The 16,251-nt window shown below is 36.5% G+C and overlaps 1 protein-coding gene across 1 annotated transcript; it reads left to right on the top strand.

Moving 5' to 3' along the window:
* The first annotated feature begins 4,753 nt into the window (after positions 1-4,753).
* On the top strand, positions 4,754-16,235 carry si:ch211-213d14.1 (uncharacterized protein C11orf53 homolog). The gene is made up of 5 exons (XM_048161503.1): positions 4,754-4,896; positions 5,904-6,004; positions 12,010-12,049; positions 12,177-12,478; positions 15,359-16,235. Exons 1-5 carry the CDS (start codon positions 4,887-4,889, stop codon positions 15,752-15,754), a joined length of 849 nt encoding a protein of 282 aa, XP_048017460.1. The 5' UTR covers positions 4,754-4,886; the 3' UTR covers positions 15,755-16,235.
* The last annotated feature ends 16 nt before the right edge of the window (positions 16,236-16,251 follow it).

Genomic DNA, 16,251 nt, shown 5'->3' with positions numbered 1-16,251 from the left:
AACACCTGTTAAATTGTATTTTTTTTTTTATCTCTTTGAATCCAAGAACTGATAGCTGTATTCAGTTGCCTGTTGTAATTCAATGGAAATTTCTCACTTACCATTTAGCATGAATCACTCATTTGTCAAATGAAAGAACAGTGTTACTATTGCAAAGATTAGCTTTGCATGATCAGAATTCCAAAATTAGTGACCATACAAAGAGCATTTGCTTATGGATTTTTGACAGCTTGTCAATATTTAAGTTTTATATATATATATATATATATATATATATATATATATATATATATATATATATATATATATATATATATATATATATATATATATTATATGTTATTATGGTTACAAAATTGTCAGTCAGATAACCCACCAGATGGGTTATACAAATGGCTGACTGATTTGTATACAGCAGATAAACACTGATTCATGTCTGTCAATATAGAATTAAAGTAAACAGTGAAAAGGCAGGATCCCTGAAATGCCCCTGGAAGTCAAAATCTTAAAAGATCAAATCTATCCCAGTCGTCAAAAGTAATTGACTTGTGACCTTTCAGTCAGGCAGAGTCAGAATTTGCATTTTTCTATATTTAACAGCAAGTCATAAAAAGACCTGTACTGTTAGTCAAAAACTGCCTTACATTGTGAATTTTTACTTTAAGCTGTGCATAACATGATGTCATTTCATGCATGTTAATTATTAAGAGTACTATGCCCTGCTGCCATTAAAGTTCTTTGAAGTATTTTGTTGAACTGTTTTCAGTGAGTGTCCATGAGATAAAGTTTTTACCTGTTCATTGATGTGATTTTTCAAGTAATGATTTTTATCATGTTTTATTTACCCGCTGTAGTTACTTTATGGTCCTTTTTAAAAAGAGTTTTTCATGGGTTTTCATGTTCAGTTCAGTGGGTGGCACTTACCAAACTGAGCACATGAGCACAACTGATGTCACAAAGATTGGTGACTTGTCAGCCTGATATTTCTCCCTAACCATTTGCACATAGAATATCTGTGCAAGTGCCAAGTTCTAGCAGTGTGGAATGCTGTTTGAACAAGTGGCTCCAGATAAATGGAGTGACATTAATGTGCTTTGTTTTTATCATCATATCGATCTTCTCTTCTTCTTCTTCTTCTTCTTTTTTTTTTTTTTTTGACTGCTCAGCTTTTCATGTGCCATTGCCATATTGGAATTGAGAGATGTAGTAGCAGGAAATTACATTATATATATATATATACCGATCAGGCATAACATTATGACCACCTTCCTAATAATGCTTTGGTCCCTCTTTTTCTGCCAAAACAGCCCTGACGCGTTGAGGCATGGACTCCACTAGACCCCTGAAGGTGTGCTGTGGTATCTGACACCAAGATGTTAGCAGCAAATCCTTTAAGTCCTGTAAGTTGAGAGGTGGGGACCTCCATGGATGGGACTTGTTTGTTCAGCACATCCCCACAGATGCTCGACTGGATTGAGATCTGAGGAATTTGGAGACCAAGTCAACACCTCAAACTCGTTGTTGTGCTCCTCAAACCATTCCTGAACCATTTTTGCTTTGTGGCAGGACTATTATCCTGCTGAAAGAGGCCACAGCCACCAGGGAATACCGTTTCCATGAAAGGGTGTACATGGTCTGCAACATTGCTTAGGTAGGTGGTACGTGTCAAAGTAACATCCACATGGATGGAAGGACCCAAGGTTTCCCAGCAGAACATTGCCCAAAGCATCACACTGCCACTGCCGGCTTGCCTTCTTCCCATAGTGCATCCTGGTGCCATGTGTTCCCCAGGTAAGCGGCGCACACGCTCCCGACCATCCATGTGATGTAAAAGAAAACACGTTTCATCAGATCAGGCCACCTTCTTCCATTGCTCCGTGGTCCAGTTCTGATGTTCACTGTTGGCACTTTTGACGGTGGACAGGGGTCATCATGGGCACTCTGACTGGTCTGCAGCTATGCAGCCCCATACGCAACAAACTGTGATGCACTGTGTATTCTGACACCTTTCCATCAGAACCAGCATTAACTTCTTGAGCAATTTGAGCTACAGTAGCTTGTCTGTTGGATCGAGCCATGCAGGCCAGCCTTCGTTCCTCACGTGCATCAATGAGCCTTGTCCACCCATGACCCTGTCGCAGGTTCACCACTGTTCCTTCCTTGGACCACTTTTGATAGATACTGACCACTGTAGACCGGGAACACCCCACAAGAGCTGCAGTTTTGGAGATGCTCTGACCCAGTTGTCTAGCCATCACAATTTGGCCCTTGTCAAACTCACTCAAATCCTTATGCTTGCCCATTTTTCCTGCTTCTAACACATCAACTTTGAGGATAAAATGTTCACTTTCTGCCTAATATATCCCACCCACTAACAGGTGCTGTGATGAAGAGATAATCAGTGTTATTCACTTCACCTGTCAGTGCTCATAATGTTATGCCTGATCGGTGTATATATATATATATATATATATATATATATATATATATATATATATATATATATATATATAATATATCTATCTATCATATATTGTGTGTGTGTGTGTGTGTGTGTGTGTGTGTGTGTGTGTGAGCACCAAATCAACATATTAGAATGATTTTTGAAGGATCATGTGCCACTGAAGACTGGAGTAACGATGCTGAAAATTCAGCCTAACCATCACAGGAATAAATTACATTTTAAAATATATTTATAGAATATATTTATAAATATAAAAGAAAACAGTTATTTTAAATTGTAATATTTCACAATATTACTGTTTTTATTCTATTTTTGAACAAATAAATGCAGCTTCGGTGAGCATAAGAGACTTCTTTTAAAAACATCATCTTAATGAACTTTTGAATGGTAGTGTATATGGGTCAGTGACGTGATGGGTAATTTTTTTGTCCAAATGCATTAATAATAATAATAAACAAAGATATGACATCCGAAGTATGTAAGGTAGTTCAACTAGATCTATTTTTAACTATATTTTGCTACATATAAAGGTATTTTAAAGATTTTGAAGTATCAAATGGTCATTCGGTTTAACCGTCCATAGGCCAATACAGACATTTAGTTTGTGATTCAAATATCTTAAAATGTAATAAATGTATATTTTTTATTCTGGCATGATTTTATAAAATCATACATCAACATAGTGCAAAATGGTATTAAAATTATGTGTAGAAGTCGTTGCTTTGTTTTGAGAAACAATGTCCGGTGAAAATGAATTTCATTGATGTCATTCGGTGTAGCGAATATAAAGGGACCATTTTGGATCAAATCATGCAGTCAACAGGATGTGACATCATTTAGACGCCTGCAAAGGACCACAAAGTAACTAACTCTCTCTTAACTATTTGAAAAATTCATGTTTTCACTTGCTCATACGCATGTCCCGAAACTTCAGGTCATTCGGTACAACCGCGATAAAACATGGAAAATGCTGTAATATTTTAAAAACTTGTACTAAATATAAAATGTTTGATTGTCCTTTTGCTAGCTAGCCAGCAAGCTAACTAGCTAGATATCAGCCTGTTAGCATTGTTTGAAAATATCGTCATTCGGTATAACCAAAAGTGTAATTCGGTAAAACCGAAATTTTGGTTAAACCGAATTATTTTTTTGGTGACAAATTTTGTCCATCTTGTAAAACATGACAAAAGCAATGTTAATTGATTATAAAAACCACATAATCTCATTTTTAACACTTAATAAAATTTAATTATATCTCCATTATGTTTTTTTACACTTTTAAAAACCTTATTTGTCAATTACCCATATACATAATATGTTATCTGTGTGTTCATATGTTCATCTCACAAAGCTATTGTGTAACTTCAGAAAACATTCATTCTGTTGGTTTGAATCTGTTTATCCTCAGTTTAATTATACAAAACTTTACTTTCTAAACACCTCCAGCATTGTTAATTTTTAATTTTATTATCTCTATTCTCTGTTCAATCATTTTAAAATCAGTATTCCTTTTAATAAGGTTTATAGTGTGAGAGCTGTAAGCATTGTGTCATGAATGTTGAAATTGATTGATGGATTTCTTATTAACCTGACACAAGCAAAATAACCTGCTGACTTTATTTTTTTAAGTTAATCAAATATTTTTTTAGGACACTTTTATGACCACATTCTTATTTACATTTCTAGCAATGACACAGTTGAGCGTGAGAGATTGAAGGATATCCTGGCTGGCACCCATGTAGAAACAGGATGAAGAGTGCTTTTGGAGTCATGAGGCACTTACAGAAAGGGTCACAACAACCCAACATGAAACTGTACAAACTCCAGGGCCTTTGAGATCACTGAGTGTAGACATCTTCACCAGAGAGTGCTAAAGTATCTCATCTTCATTTTTGGTCCACAATTTTCCCTCTGAAATATTGTACATCTATTACTATCAAGCCATCTATCTAAGATAAATCTGAGATAGTCCTTAGTGGCTTTATAATATAAGTACTGTAAGTGAAACACTCCCAGTAAAACTTGAATGACGATACAATGCTAAGCAAAGGTATATGAGATTCACACCATGCTTACTTGACTTCATGGCTATAAAAAACACCAAATGATCAGCAAAGGTTAGACTTGACATTACCAATGATGATGGCGTGTCATTCGTGCTTGTTTCTCGCTAATCTAGAAAGTTGATGCAAATGCTTGAAAACGTCCTGCCAGTTATTTGCATGCAAACAAATGTGTGAGGGTCATTTCAAAAGCTGACTTCTGATCAGCATCTATAGTATAGTTCACTAAAGCGGAGTTGGATTTCGTGTCTTTGGTATAATGATCAAATTCAGCTGGAGTTTGGGAGTAGACACAGTTGTTTCTCTGGGATAGGTAGCTGAGTATATTTCCTGCCACTTACAGCTGAGGTATCCGCATCATGGAAACTGGTAAGATATCATTTTACCTGTTATTGGTGTTTTAAAACTCTGTAGCTTGAGCTCCATTTTTGTCGTGCTGTTTAATTTTTAAGTTAAGATTAATCTCGGAATGGTTGAACTATGTCATTTAATATTTAACTTTAACGTTAACTGGTCTGATTACTTAATCACAAGAAATGATAGACCAGGCTCAGTGTACTTTGAGCCAGATTAAAAGCACTTTTAATGCTGCAAAAATGGGATAAATGTAATATTTCGTACACAACCATTTTTGATGCTTAAATACCAGGGGAACTTCTGAGGTCCTGAACTTCATTCATGAAGCTGGGGTCTTTTACATAACACTACAATGATTTTTGCATGCAATTTCCTATCACAGACATTTTAAATTGCAAATACACTGTTGTGTTGACTATCTGTGCTTCCCAGGAATCATCTTTATGTATTTTTCGGGAAATGAACTTTAAACGCAAGATCGTTTCAGGGTAACATCAATGCTGAGTGATTTTCCCTCACCTGCATCCTCCTCCATTACTTTGAGTCATAACAGCAGATTTGACTTAAACATAAAATGATAATCGGCCCCTCATGATGTTTCAACTGGACAGAGTTAGTGTTTGTAAACTGACCAATTTGCATTGACCAAAACCAAAGATAATTTCCATGCCAGTTATAGATGCACGCCATAAAACTGACTGGAGACTGTACCTGCTCATAAATGAATCTGCAAATGAGAAATAATGATGTAAATTACGTAATAAATGCACAATTATTACACAAATCTGAACATCTGAATATCATTAACAGTTTTATATTCAAGGCATGCTATTTGTGATTTGTGTGCAAATGATTTCACGTGAATTTATCTGACAGACATTCATTTATGGTGCTGTATTGATATTCTACACAAACTGTATAACATCAGCCATCCAGAGTTAATCAGCACACATTTTAAAGTGCTTTTACTTGTACTTTAAACTCCTATCTCTGTGTATTTATTCATTTCTTTTTTGCAGAATGCTCAAAAAGAGTGTATCAGGGAGTCCGTGTCAAGCACACTGTGAAAGATCTGCTGGCAGAAAAGAGGTCACGGCAGACGAGCGGGCCTCGCTACACAGTAAGTCCACCGCTTAATCTTACCTGGTCAATTCCCTCAACTGAAATGTACCCCGCCCTGTCATTCACAATGCTTCCTTTCAGTCCATTCACACCGCCACTCTGCTCTTCTTTCATATATGCAAACAGTCAGTTTAAAACAGTTGGTATTTTCTGTGCCCCACCACTTTATTTGCTCATTGGCTTATCTTTTTTATTCTAATGATGAACCTATGGCCTCTGATACAGTCTCTCAGAGTCTTGTCCTTTTCTCACACGGGTGGGACGAAGCAAAGCCCGTTAGTGAATGGCTGCACATTAGCGGCAAACAATAGCAGCAGTGCTGATGCTCATGAGCTCCTGAGGTTTGGGAGTAAATCATCCTTTTGCTGCTGTAGTATGGCTATGCAAAGTCAAACACTCGCACACCTGCTCCACTGTATTGTTCCTCCTGCAGACCACAGACAAGTCGCCTGTTGTCACTCTAGACAAGCACAAATCAGACTTGCAGACATCTGGCTGCACAAGAGGGAAAGCTTTTCTCTATGTCTATGGCACACTGAACTCGCTTTTGTTTGAATAAGTAGCGTAATGACTTGTCTCGTCAATGTACAGACTAATAGTATTAACAGTTTAAAAAAAAAATACTTCAATTTTACACAAACGTTTCTATTAAATTTTATATATATATAAAATATATATTTATATATGCTAAGAATTAGAGAATTAGAGATAACCAGTGTCATTTTCTCATATATGAGTTTCGTGACTTTGTGACTTCAGATTTCCATGTGTGATGTATTATTGGTTCTTTGAGCCGTGACTGGTAATTAATCTTTTGTATGTTATGAAAAGTAACAATGTTGAAAAGTAACTATGTTTTCAAAGCATAAAAAAGTGTATGTAGGTGTCAATCATTGTGATCCCACATGGACACGACTAAGACCAAACACATACTACAATGGCTGAGCAGGGGGAGGGTTGCTCAGGAGAATTGGAGCATGTTGAGGCCACGCAGAACAAAAATAGCTTTATAATAAGCTTACTTCTGTATCTATGGCCTTTTATTTAAGTAGAAGAGCCATCTGCAGACTTCAGTAAACGCTGTCCACAGAAGTCATGTCCAAACACAGGACCAAAACAATACAGACACTTGCCAGAGGTTCCAGATGAACAATAGTAAAATACTACTCTTATGTAATCTTTGCTTTTAAAAAGTTGAAATTAAGACAAAAAAGTGAAAAAAGTGGCATTAAGAGAATAACAACCCTTTTACAGAAAGAGAGCTGATGTTACAGAATGTTATTAGATTTTTATTTTTACATATTGTTTTAAAGGTGCCCTAGAACTTTTTTTTTAAAAGATGTAATATAAGTCTAAGGCGTCCCCTGAATGTGTCTGTGAAGTTTCAGCTCAAAATACCCCATAGATTTTTTTTAATTCATTTTTTTAACTGCCTATTTTGGGGCATAATTAGAAATGAGCCGATTCAGGGTGTGTGGCCCTTTAAATCTCGTGCTCCACGCCCCAAGAGCTCGCGCTTGCCTTAAACAACATAAAAAAAGTTCAAACAGCTAATATAACCCTCAAAATGGATCTTTACAAAGTGTTCGTCATGCAGCATGTCTAATCGCGTAAGTACAGTGTTTATTTTGATGTTTACATTTGATTCTGAATGAATTTTAGGCTGTGCTCCGTGGCTAACGGCTAATGCTACACTGTTGGAGAGATTTATAAAGAATGTGAAGTTGTGTTTATGCATTATACAGACTGCAAGTGTTTAAAAATGAAAATAGTGACGACTCTTGTCTCCCTGAATACAGTAAGAAATGATGGTAACTTTAACCACATTTAACAGTACATTAGCAACATGCTAACGAAACATTTATAAAGACGATTTACAAATATCACTAAAAATATCATGTTATCATGAATCATGTCAGTTATTATTGCTCCATCTGCCATTTTTTGCTATTGTCCTTGCTTGCTTACCTAGTCTGTTGATTCAGCTGTGCACATCCAGACGTTCTGCCCTTGTCTAATGCCTTTCATAATGTTGGGAACATGGGCTGGAATATGCAAATATTGTTACGTAACAGTCGGTGTTATGTTGAGATTCGCCTGTTCTTCGGATGTCTTTTAAACAAATGAGATTTATATAAGAAGGAGGAAACAATGGAGTTTGAGACTCACTGTATGTCTTTTCCATGTACTGAACTCTTGCTATTTAACTATGCTGACGTAAATTCAATTTTTGAATCTAGGGCACCTTTAAGTATTGTGTTATAAAGATAGCTTTCATGGCAAAAGGGTTGAAAACAAGACTGAAGTTAGGCATTGATTGGTTAAGATGTATTAATTGGTAAAGTTGTATTTTGTACATAAATTTTGTATTTTTTATTTTGTGCAAATAACTTCATTGAATAATAAAATAACTTCACTGTCAGAAGGCAGGTGTGCCTGGGTTTCCTGGCTGTGTGCATTAAGCAGGGAACCTATAAAGCCACCAGTCAAGCACACCCAGATGCCAAAAATCAAGTGGCCAAAATTCAGTGATAAACACACATGGGCAAGCTTTGACCAGAGCCTGTACACCACTCTCCAGTCCATTCTAAGAGGCAGTTAAATACCATTGGCCTCATTATATACAACGAGGGCAAAAGCAGATTTGGAAAGTTGCCCCAGATGAGGATTACTCCCAAACAGAATGGGAGATGGGAGCGGGAAATCCTCCAGCTGGTAAAAGAGCAAGGGCTGCTTTGGAAATCATGGCGCACCACCAGCAACAGTGAAAAAGAGGGCCTGCAGAGCCTGTGAAGCCAGATAAAAACACGGCTCAAACACCAGAGATGAGCAGAAGAAATTAGGAAACACAGGGAGAAAGCAAGGGCTTCATCTGGGATCCCTTCAAGCATGCTAAGGGGTTGCTAGAGAACAAAAAGTCTGGGACACTGTAGTCAATCGAGCAGGAGTTGGAGAAATACTGCAAAAACCAACTCAGTGAGTCAAAAGGAGAGCCTGCTTGGATCCCCAGGGCATGTACCTCAGCCACTGGAACCTTCCTCTCAGTTTGACACCAGCTCCTCTAAATGGGCATAAGTCAAGCAGGTGGTGGAGCGAGCAAGAGCTGCATCAGCCGTTAAACCAAATGGCGTTCCCTATAGGGTTTTCAAGAACTGCCCCAGGCTCCTGAAGCTGTTATGGAAGCTAATGCACATTGCCTGAAAAACCCAATCCATCCCACCAGCATGGAGAATTGCAGTCACCATGTTCATTTTAAAGGAAAAAGACTCCCAAAGCATCAGCCAATTCAGAGGCATTGCCCTACAAAATGTTGAAGGGAAGATTTTTTTCTTTGTGGTGGCAAAACTTATCACTGACTACATCTTAGCAAATAACTTCATTGATATCAGCTGTCAGAAAGAAGGTGTGTCTGGGTTTCCTGGCTGTGTGGAATATTGTGCCATGATTTGGGAACAAATCCAGACAGCCAAACGCAATAAATTAGATCTCCACGTAGTTTGGCTGGACCTTGCAAATGCCTACAGGTCTGTTCCCCACCAGCTAATTTTCTTCATGCTGAACTTTTTCCACATGCCATCAGGTATCCAGAAGTTAGTAGCAAACTACTTCAACAACTTTTATGTCTGCTACACAACCCAGGATACCTCAAAACGTTACAGAAAGGGATAGTGATGGGTTGTTCGATCTCTGCCATCCTTTTCACTCTAGCTTTTTAGATCATCCTAATAGGCCGGAAGACAAATGGTTTGTGGAGTTAGATCGCAATCAAGCCAGCGGCTTCCAGCCATACGGAGCTACATGGATGATGTCACTACACTTCTCCAAATGGCAGCATGTACCAACAGGCTACTGCGGAGGCTGAATGAGCTGCTACTGTGGGCCTGTATGAAGGTAAAACCTGCCAAGTCTTGCAGCCTATCAATCTGGAAAGGAGTGAGAAATTACAACATTTCCTTTTCAGTCAACAGTGAGAGAATCCCATTGTTGGCAGAAAAACCCATATGAAGTCTTGGAAGGCTCTGGACTGCTGAGCTATCTGACAAGCACATGGCCGCCTCGGTGACATCTCATTTGATGGATTGAGCAAAATCGACCAAAGATTTCTACCAAGAAAATTCAAGGTCTGGTGTTACCAGTTCACCCTATATGTGGCCCTTGAAGTTGTGTGACATCACCTTGACAGCAGTTGAAAAGACGGACTGCAAAGCCAATAGCTACATCCGTAATTGGCTGGGCCTCCCACGGTGCCTCTCCAACACGGCACTGTTTGGAAGAAACACCTTACAGCTTCCCCAGAAATCCATCAGCCTGGGGTTCAATCAGGAGAAGGTGAGGCTCTTGTTTGAGCTCAGAGACTCACCTGACCCCACCATCCAAAACTCCAAGGTTCAAGTCCGTTCTGGAAAAAAGTGGAATGCAGCAGTAAAGTAGAAGGTAGTAGATCAGGCTATCAATCAGCTGAAACATCAGGAGATCATTGGGTGGCTGTAGACTGGCAGGGCTGGCCTTGGATGTGGAATGACTCCCAAGTTGTGGTCCAAAGCCACAAAAAAGGGAGGCAGTCATAGACAGGACCATAACATGGACGGACATGTGGAGAATACCCCAAGCAAGGTTGAGCTTTACCACCCAGGCCACATATGACACCCTTCCCAGTCCTCGGAATCTACACCTGTGGTACAGTTCTGAGGAGTCCTGTGAACTTTGTAAGCACAAGAATCCAAGCCTGTGGCACATACTATCCTCCTGTAAAGCAGCACTGACGCAGGGCAGCTACAAATGACAACCGGTTCCTGCACAAGCTGGCCGAAATCCTGGAAGTATGTAGGCTGGAGGCACTTTGAGATGTTCCGGGATTAAAGGAGCGAAACATCAGTGAAGGGTGTCATTTCTGCGTCTGGCAGAAATGCCTTGCAGGTCTACCCCCCTGTGCTTTCAACCAGATCAGTGCCCAGCTTCACACAAAAATACAGATTGAACAACAGATAGATAGACAGATAATAGACAGATACATAGAAAGACAGAAAAATACATAGAATAACATACAGATAGATAGATAGATAGATAGATAGACAGTATCTATAGATAGACAAATGTCACTTTTTAAGCAAATGTTCTCCATATAACACAATCATCTAGTGAGCAATTCAAAAGCAAAGTCATAATAAATTTTAGACATAGAAATTAAGTTTTATGAGGACAGAAAAAGTGTTTGCATAGTATCGAACTTCATTTTACTCTATCCCACTCTTGTACAGTAGAGCTATTTCATTGCTCAGTTGACTCAAGCGGCTACAAACCACCAACCCCCTCACTTCCACCTACTCCAGTGTGGTTTATCTTGAGGCTGAATCAGGTGCAGTGCTACAGCCTTGGAACTCTTCAACAGCCTGATTTCCATACCATGCCTTCAAAGAGGCACTGAGGCGTAGGTTGTTCACATAGGACAGTCTTGGAACGAGCAAATGACATTCAAATGCTAGCCTCAAAATTTGTTTGCCCTCCAGCCAGTGCTGCCTTGATATCAGCTCTTTTATGCTTGCAGTATGCAAAAGAAAAAGAGCATGTGTCTGTCTGCATTGCCGCACCAATAGCTCTCAACCATTCAATAACAAAACTGTATGCTACAAATCTCTAGGTCCCATTGTCGTTTTGGTCATAGAATAATTGAACCTTAACTAGTCTCATCCTCTAGTCCTGCAAAACTAGGATGTAGGCTAAGAGAAAGTGAGATATACAACATATTTTATTCGTATTTTAAAGGCTGCCCTGATTGTGTTTTTGATTTTGGTTATTCATCGGATCATATTGTTTATTTTGAACACTTGGATTATAGTGAGACACTCTTTGCAATCTCTCTAAGATTTGGGGGCAGTTCAATAGATGTATGCAAATATTTCATGCTTTAGCTTGTCATGTGCTATTAAGACTAGATTGCATTAGTCAAACGAAGCGATTACAGAAAACTCATGATTGATGGGAATCATTCTGACTTTTTTCCAGGGTGTATCCTCTCCTCCGAGTCAGTTTGTTCAAATGGCTGGTGAGTCTCCTACACTTTGCAAGTATATTAAATTCAGAAATGTGCAATGCCATTTCTAGATACTCTAAATACTGTATCAGTCATAAATTATTTTCATGTATTAATCAAAATTTTTGGGTCTCTCCAGGTTCTCACATGCTTCCAAGTTACTACGGCATGAGAAGACCTTTCATTTCAGACACAGAGTTTTGTTCCTCAACGAAACCATTTTCTGCTGACGTCTACCCCTCGTCGCTAACGGGAAAGTCTCTCTCGTGCGACACCGGATGTGTGTCTGGTTATTCCTCTCTTATAGACAGCTACTACCCAGAGTCTTTTGGAGACTACCGCAGTACACCTTTCTCCAGCGGAGGAAGTACGATATTCTCGCCCTCTGCATTGTCTTCTTTGCTCCCTCCTTACTCCAGTGACCCTTCACATTATTTGCTGGTAAGATCAGGCACATATAGCAAGAAGGCACAGTCAGAAAAGATGTCCATTTGCACAAGTCTATATGTGGGGGACAAAGTCTGTTCTGCTTTGTATTGGAAATATTCAGTAGTTCAGCTATTTCTAAGCTATAAAGGGCATATTTTTCTGAAGTTCTGTAAAAGTTATATGAAAAAATGTATATGAAAAAGAATGCCACAGAGAGTTCTATGGGAAAAAAATAAGAAAAAGGAAAAAAGGCCAGTATGATGTTGTCAAGGCCGGAATAAACCTATATAAATATGGTTTTCTGTTTTCCCAAAAAATTGGGGAAGATGGGGAAAGATGCCCCCCTTAACAATTTTTAAATTTTAAAATATGTAACAATATAAAATTTGCTTTTATATTGTTACATATTTAGATATAAGTTTAGCATGTGCAGGACGATGATGCATCCCCCAATGTATTATTATAAGAAAATATATATAATGATTTGCTAATTTAGTTGTTATTGCACAAAATGTCAAATATTAAAAGACCTGGGGTAAGAAACCCTGTCTGCATAATGTAGAAATGCCTTTTGATATAATTTTATAATATTTATAATATCATAATTCTATAATATTTATATTTATTTTAAAGTGTCATTAATGTAAAATACTAAATAAACTATTGTTTTTTTTTTGTTTTTTTTTAAATAAACAATTTAGTTGATAAAATCAAATAACCAATGACAGACAAAGCAGAATCCCAGTGAAAGAGATTAATCTGAAAGGTCAAAATTTTCTATGACTTATATTCAGGCATATGAATATTTACATATGTAATTGCCCATAGTTTAATAGAAGATATAATAGCAACACTATGAATGCAAATTAAAAATATTCCACTAACTCTCAACTAACCTAAAGCTTTTGATCAAAGTGAAAATGTCTAAAATGTAGCCTACATCTAATTCATGGAAATACTGAATAACAACCCTATTAATTACAATAAGTATTACATTTAAAAATAATATCACTAGTAACAACATGCCACCTGGGGCCTTCTGTGCCAATTCTGGTGGTCATCTTACACCAAGGAAAACCTGGACTACTGCCTGCAAACTTATTTAATTTATTGATTTATTTGAACTGTGTCAATATGCCCATAAAATACAATTGAATTAAAATATAGAAACATTTCTTTTTATCCTGAAAACCTATAATACTTGGATGAAATGGAAAAATGAATGAAATATTAAAAAATCTATTGTCAGGAGAAAAAAAAATATGGTTGGGGTTGGGCATCTTAACCCGACTTACCTAATACTTTAGAATTAAACTGTTTAACTGTTTGTCAGCAAAAATTTGTTTTATATATAATTAAAATATTAAAAATATTTGTTAAATTACGTAATTATTTAATTAAACAAAACTCATATTACTTGGATGAAACTGCAAACATGTTATTTAATTTATTGATTGAACTTTGTCATATATATATATATATATATATATATATATATATATATATATATATATATATATATATATACACACATGCATATGTGTGTTTGAGTTTTGAAAATTATATAAAACATTATGTTGTATATATTTTAAATATTTAAAATATATTTAAAATATATACCAGTCAAAAGTTTGGAAACATTACTATATTTAACTATTGTATATTACTATTGTTTAAAGTCTCTTATGCTCATTAAGGCTGCATTTATTTCATACTAAATACAGAAAAAACAATAATATTGTGAAATATTATTACAATTTAAAATTGTAGTTTTCTATTTTAATATACTTTAAAATATAATTTATTTCTGTGATGCAAAGCTGAATTTTCAGCATCATTACTCCAGTCTTCAGTGTCACATGATCCTTCAGAAATCATTCTAATATGCTGATTTGACACTCAGTTATTATCAGTGTTGGAAACAGTTGTGTTGCTTAATATATTTTTGGAACCTGTGATACTTTTTTCAGGATTCATTGATGAATAAAAGGTTAAAAAGAACAGCATTTATTCAAAATATAAATATTTTCTAACAATATAAATCTTTACTATCAGTTTTTATAAATTTAACACATCCGTGCTGAATAAAAGTATTAATTTCTTTCAAAAAAAAAAAAAAAAAAAGGAAAAAAAATACTGACCCCAAACTTTTGAAGTGTATATTGCTACAAAAGATTTATATTTTAAATAAACGCTGATATTTTTAAATTTTTTATTCATCAAAGAATCCTGAAAAAGTATCACAGGTTATAAACTAATATTAAGCAGCACAACTGTTTCCAACATTGATAATAAATCAGCATATTAGAATGATTTCTGAAGGATCATGTGACACTGAAGACTGGAGTAATGATGCTGACAATTCGGCTTTGCATCACAGAAATAAATTATATTTTAAAGTATATTAAAATAGAAAACCATAATTTTAAATTGTAATAATATTTCACAATATTATTGTTTTTTTTCTGTATTTATTATACAATAAATGCAGCCTTAATGAGCATAAGAGACTTCATTCAAAAACATTAAAAATAGTTATATATATATAATTTTTTTTTTTTTTTTTTTTATAAATATAGAGGAGTACAGAATCTAAATATGTTACAATTTAAAAGTCAACCACATCTTCCAACAATTTATATAGGTTTATTCTGGCCTTGAAAAGATATATCTCAGTATACTGGCTGCTTCTTCTTCTTTTTTTTTCTCTCTGTGCCATTCTTTTGAATAGACATTTTTCAAACTACTGTCTGTTGTCTCTCTCACTTTCTGTATTCACCTGTTTTAAAGGATATTGGCTTTAGTACAAGGAGGTTCAGTCAATTTTTGCATTTAGTGTCTTGTCATTTGAGAATATTTTTAAAGGTAATGAATTTTTGATGTTGACTGCAGAGGGACTCTTGGGAGCCCACGGGGACCGAGGTAGTGGAGGGTTTGTGTGGAGATGGTCTGGCTCCCATGCCCCTGTCTACACCCAGTTCTCTGGTCAACCCTGAGACCGCCAGCCCGACCCAGTTCCGCTCATCTTCCCGGGGTTCAAGCATGACGTCTTCCCAGTCATACTCTCTCCATTCACTGGATGAAGTCAACTATCACTCCTCGTTTCAGTCCACGCCTGGCAGTTTTGCTTCCCCTTCATTCATGACTGAGCCTGCGACCAAACTAATGCCAGTTCTACCATCAGAAGATACAGAAAGTGCACCTTCAGCCTTGAGTGACAGTCAGGTATGGGGGAAGGAGGACACTGGTAGCACTTGGTCACAGTATGAGGTCAGGAGGGCATTCTGAGATTGAACTGTATAAAGAAGTAAAGGCTTACAAGCCTAGCAGATCAACACCTCTTCAAAACACAAGACAATTAGCACTAAAATCTTTTTTGTCAGTTTTACTTAGCACAGCTAAGGAGTAACATTGGGGAACAAAACATACTATTATATCTTAATGTTTTATTTGTATCATTTATTATAATGGTATCTTAGATTTTCTAGTCATCACAAATTATATTGACTCAGCAGGATAATTAGGATAACAATCAGTATAAGGCATCTGTATGTCAGATTTTTTATTTCTATGACACATGAAGTGATTGTGAGTCTATTTAAATGTATATTATCTGCAAAAATTAAGTGTTAAAATATTTATAGTTGATGTGTAATATCTAGCTATTTCTACTTCTCTTCTTGTGAATCTTTCATTCAAAATATGTTGTGAAAACTGTCTAAAAGATAAATAAACTAAAACTGCAAAAAAGTATTCTTGTAACTCAACAACACAATGGAATTCAC

This window comes from Megalobrama amblycephala, linkage group LG16 (assembly GCF_018812025.1).
Source record: "Megalobrama amblycephala isolate DHTTF-2021 linkage group LG16, ASM1881202v1, whole genome shotgun sequence".
In the NCBI taxonomy this organism is placed as follows: Eukaryota; Metazoa; Chordata; class Actinopteri; order Cypriniformes; family Xenocyprididae; genus Megalobrama; species Megalobrama amblycephala.
This window is presented reverse-complemented; position numbering and strand designations above follow the sequence as displayed.

Coding starts and splice junctions, on each gene's coding strand:
- si:ch211-213d14.1 (XM_048161503.1), top strand. Junction 6,005..12,009: donor CGAGCGGGCCTCGCTACACA/GTAAGTCCACCG, acceptor ACTTTTTTCCAG/GGTGTATCCTCTCCTCCGAG. Junction 12,050..12,176: donor TCAGTTTGTTCAAATGGCTG/GTGAGTCTCCTA, acceptor GGGTCTCTCCAG/GTTCTCACATGCTTCCAAGT.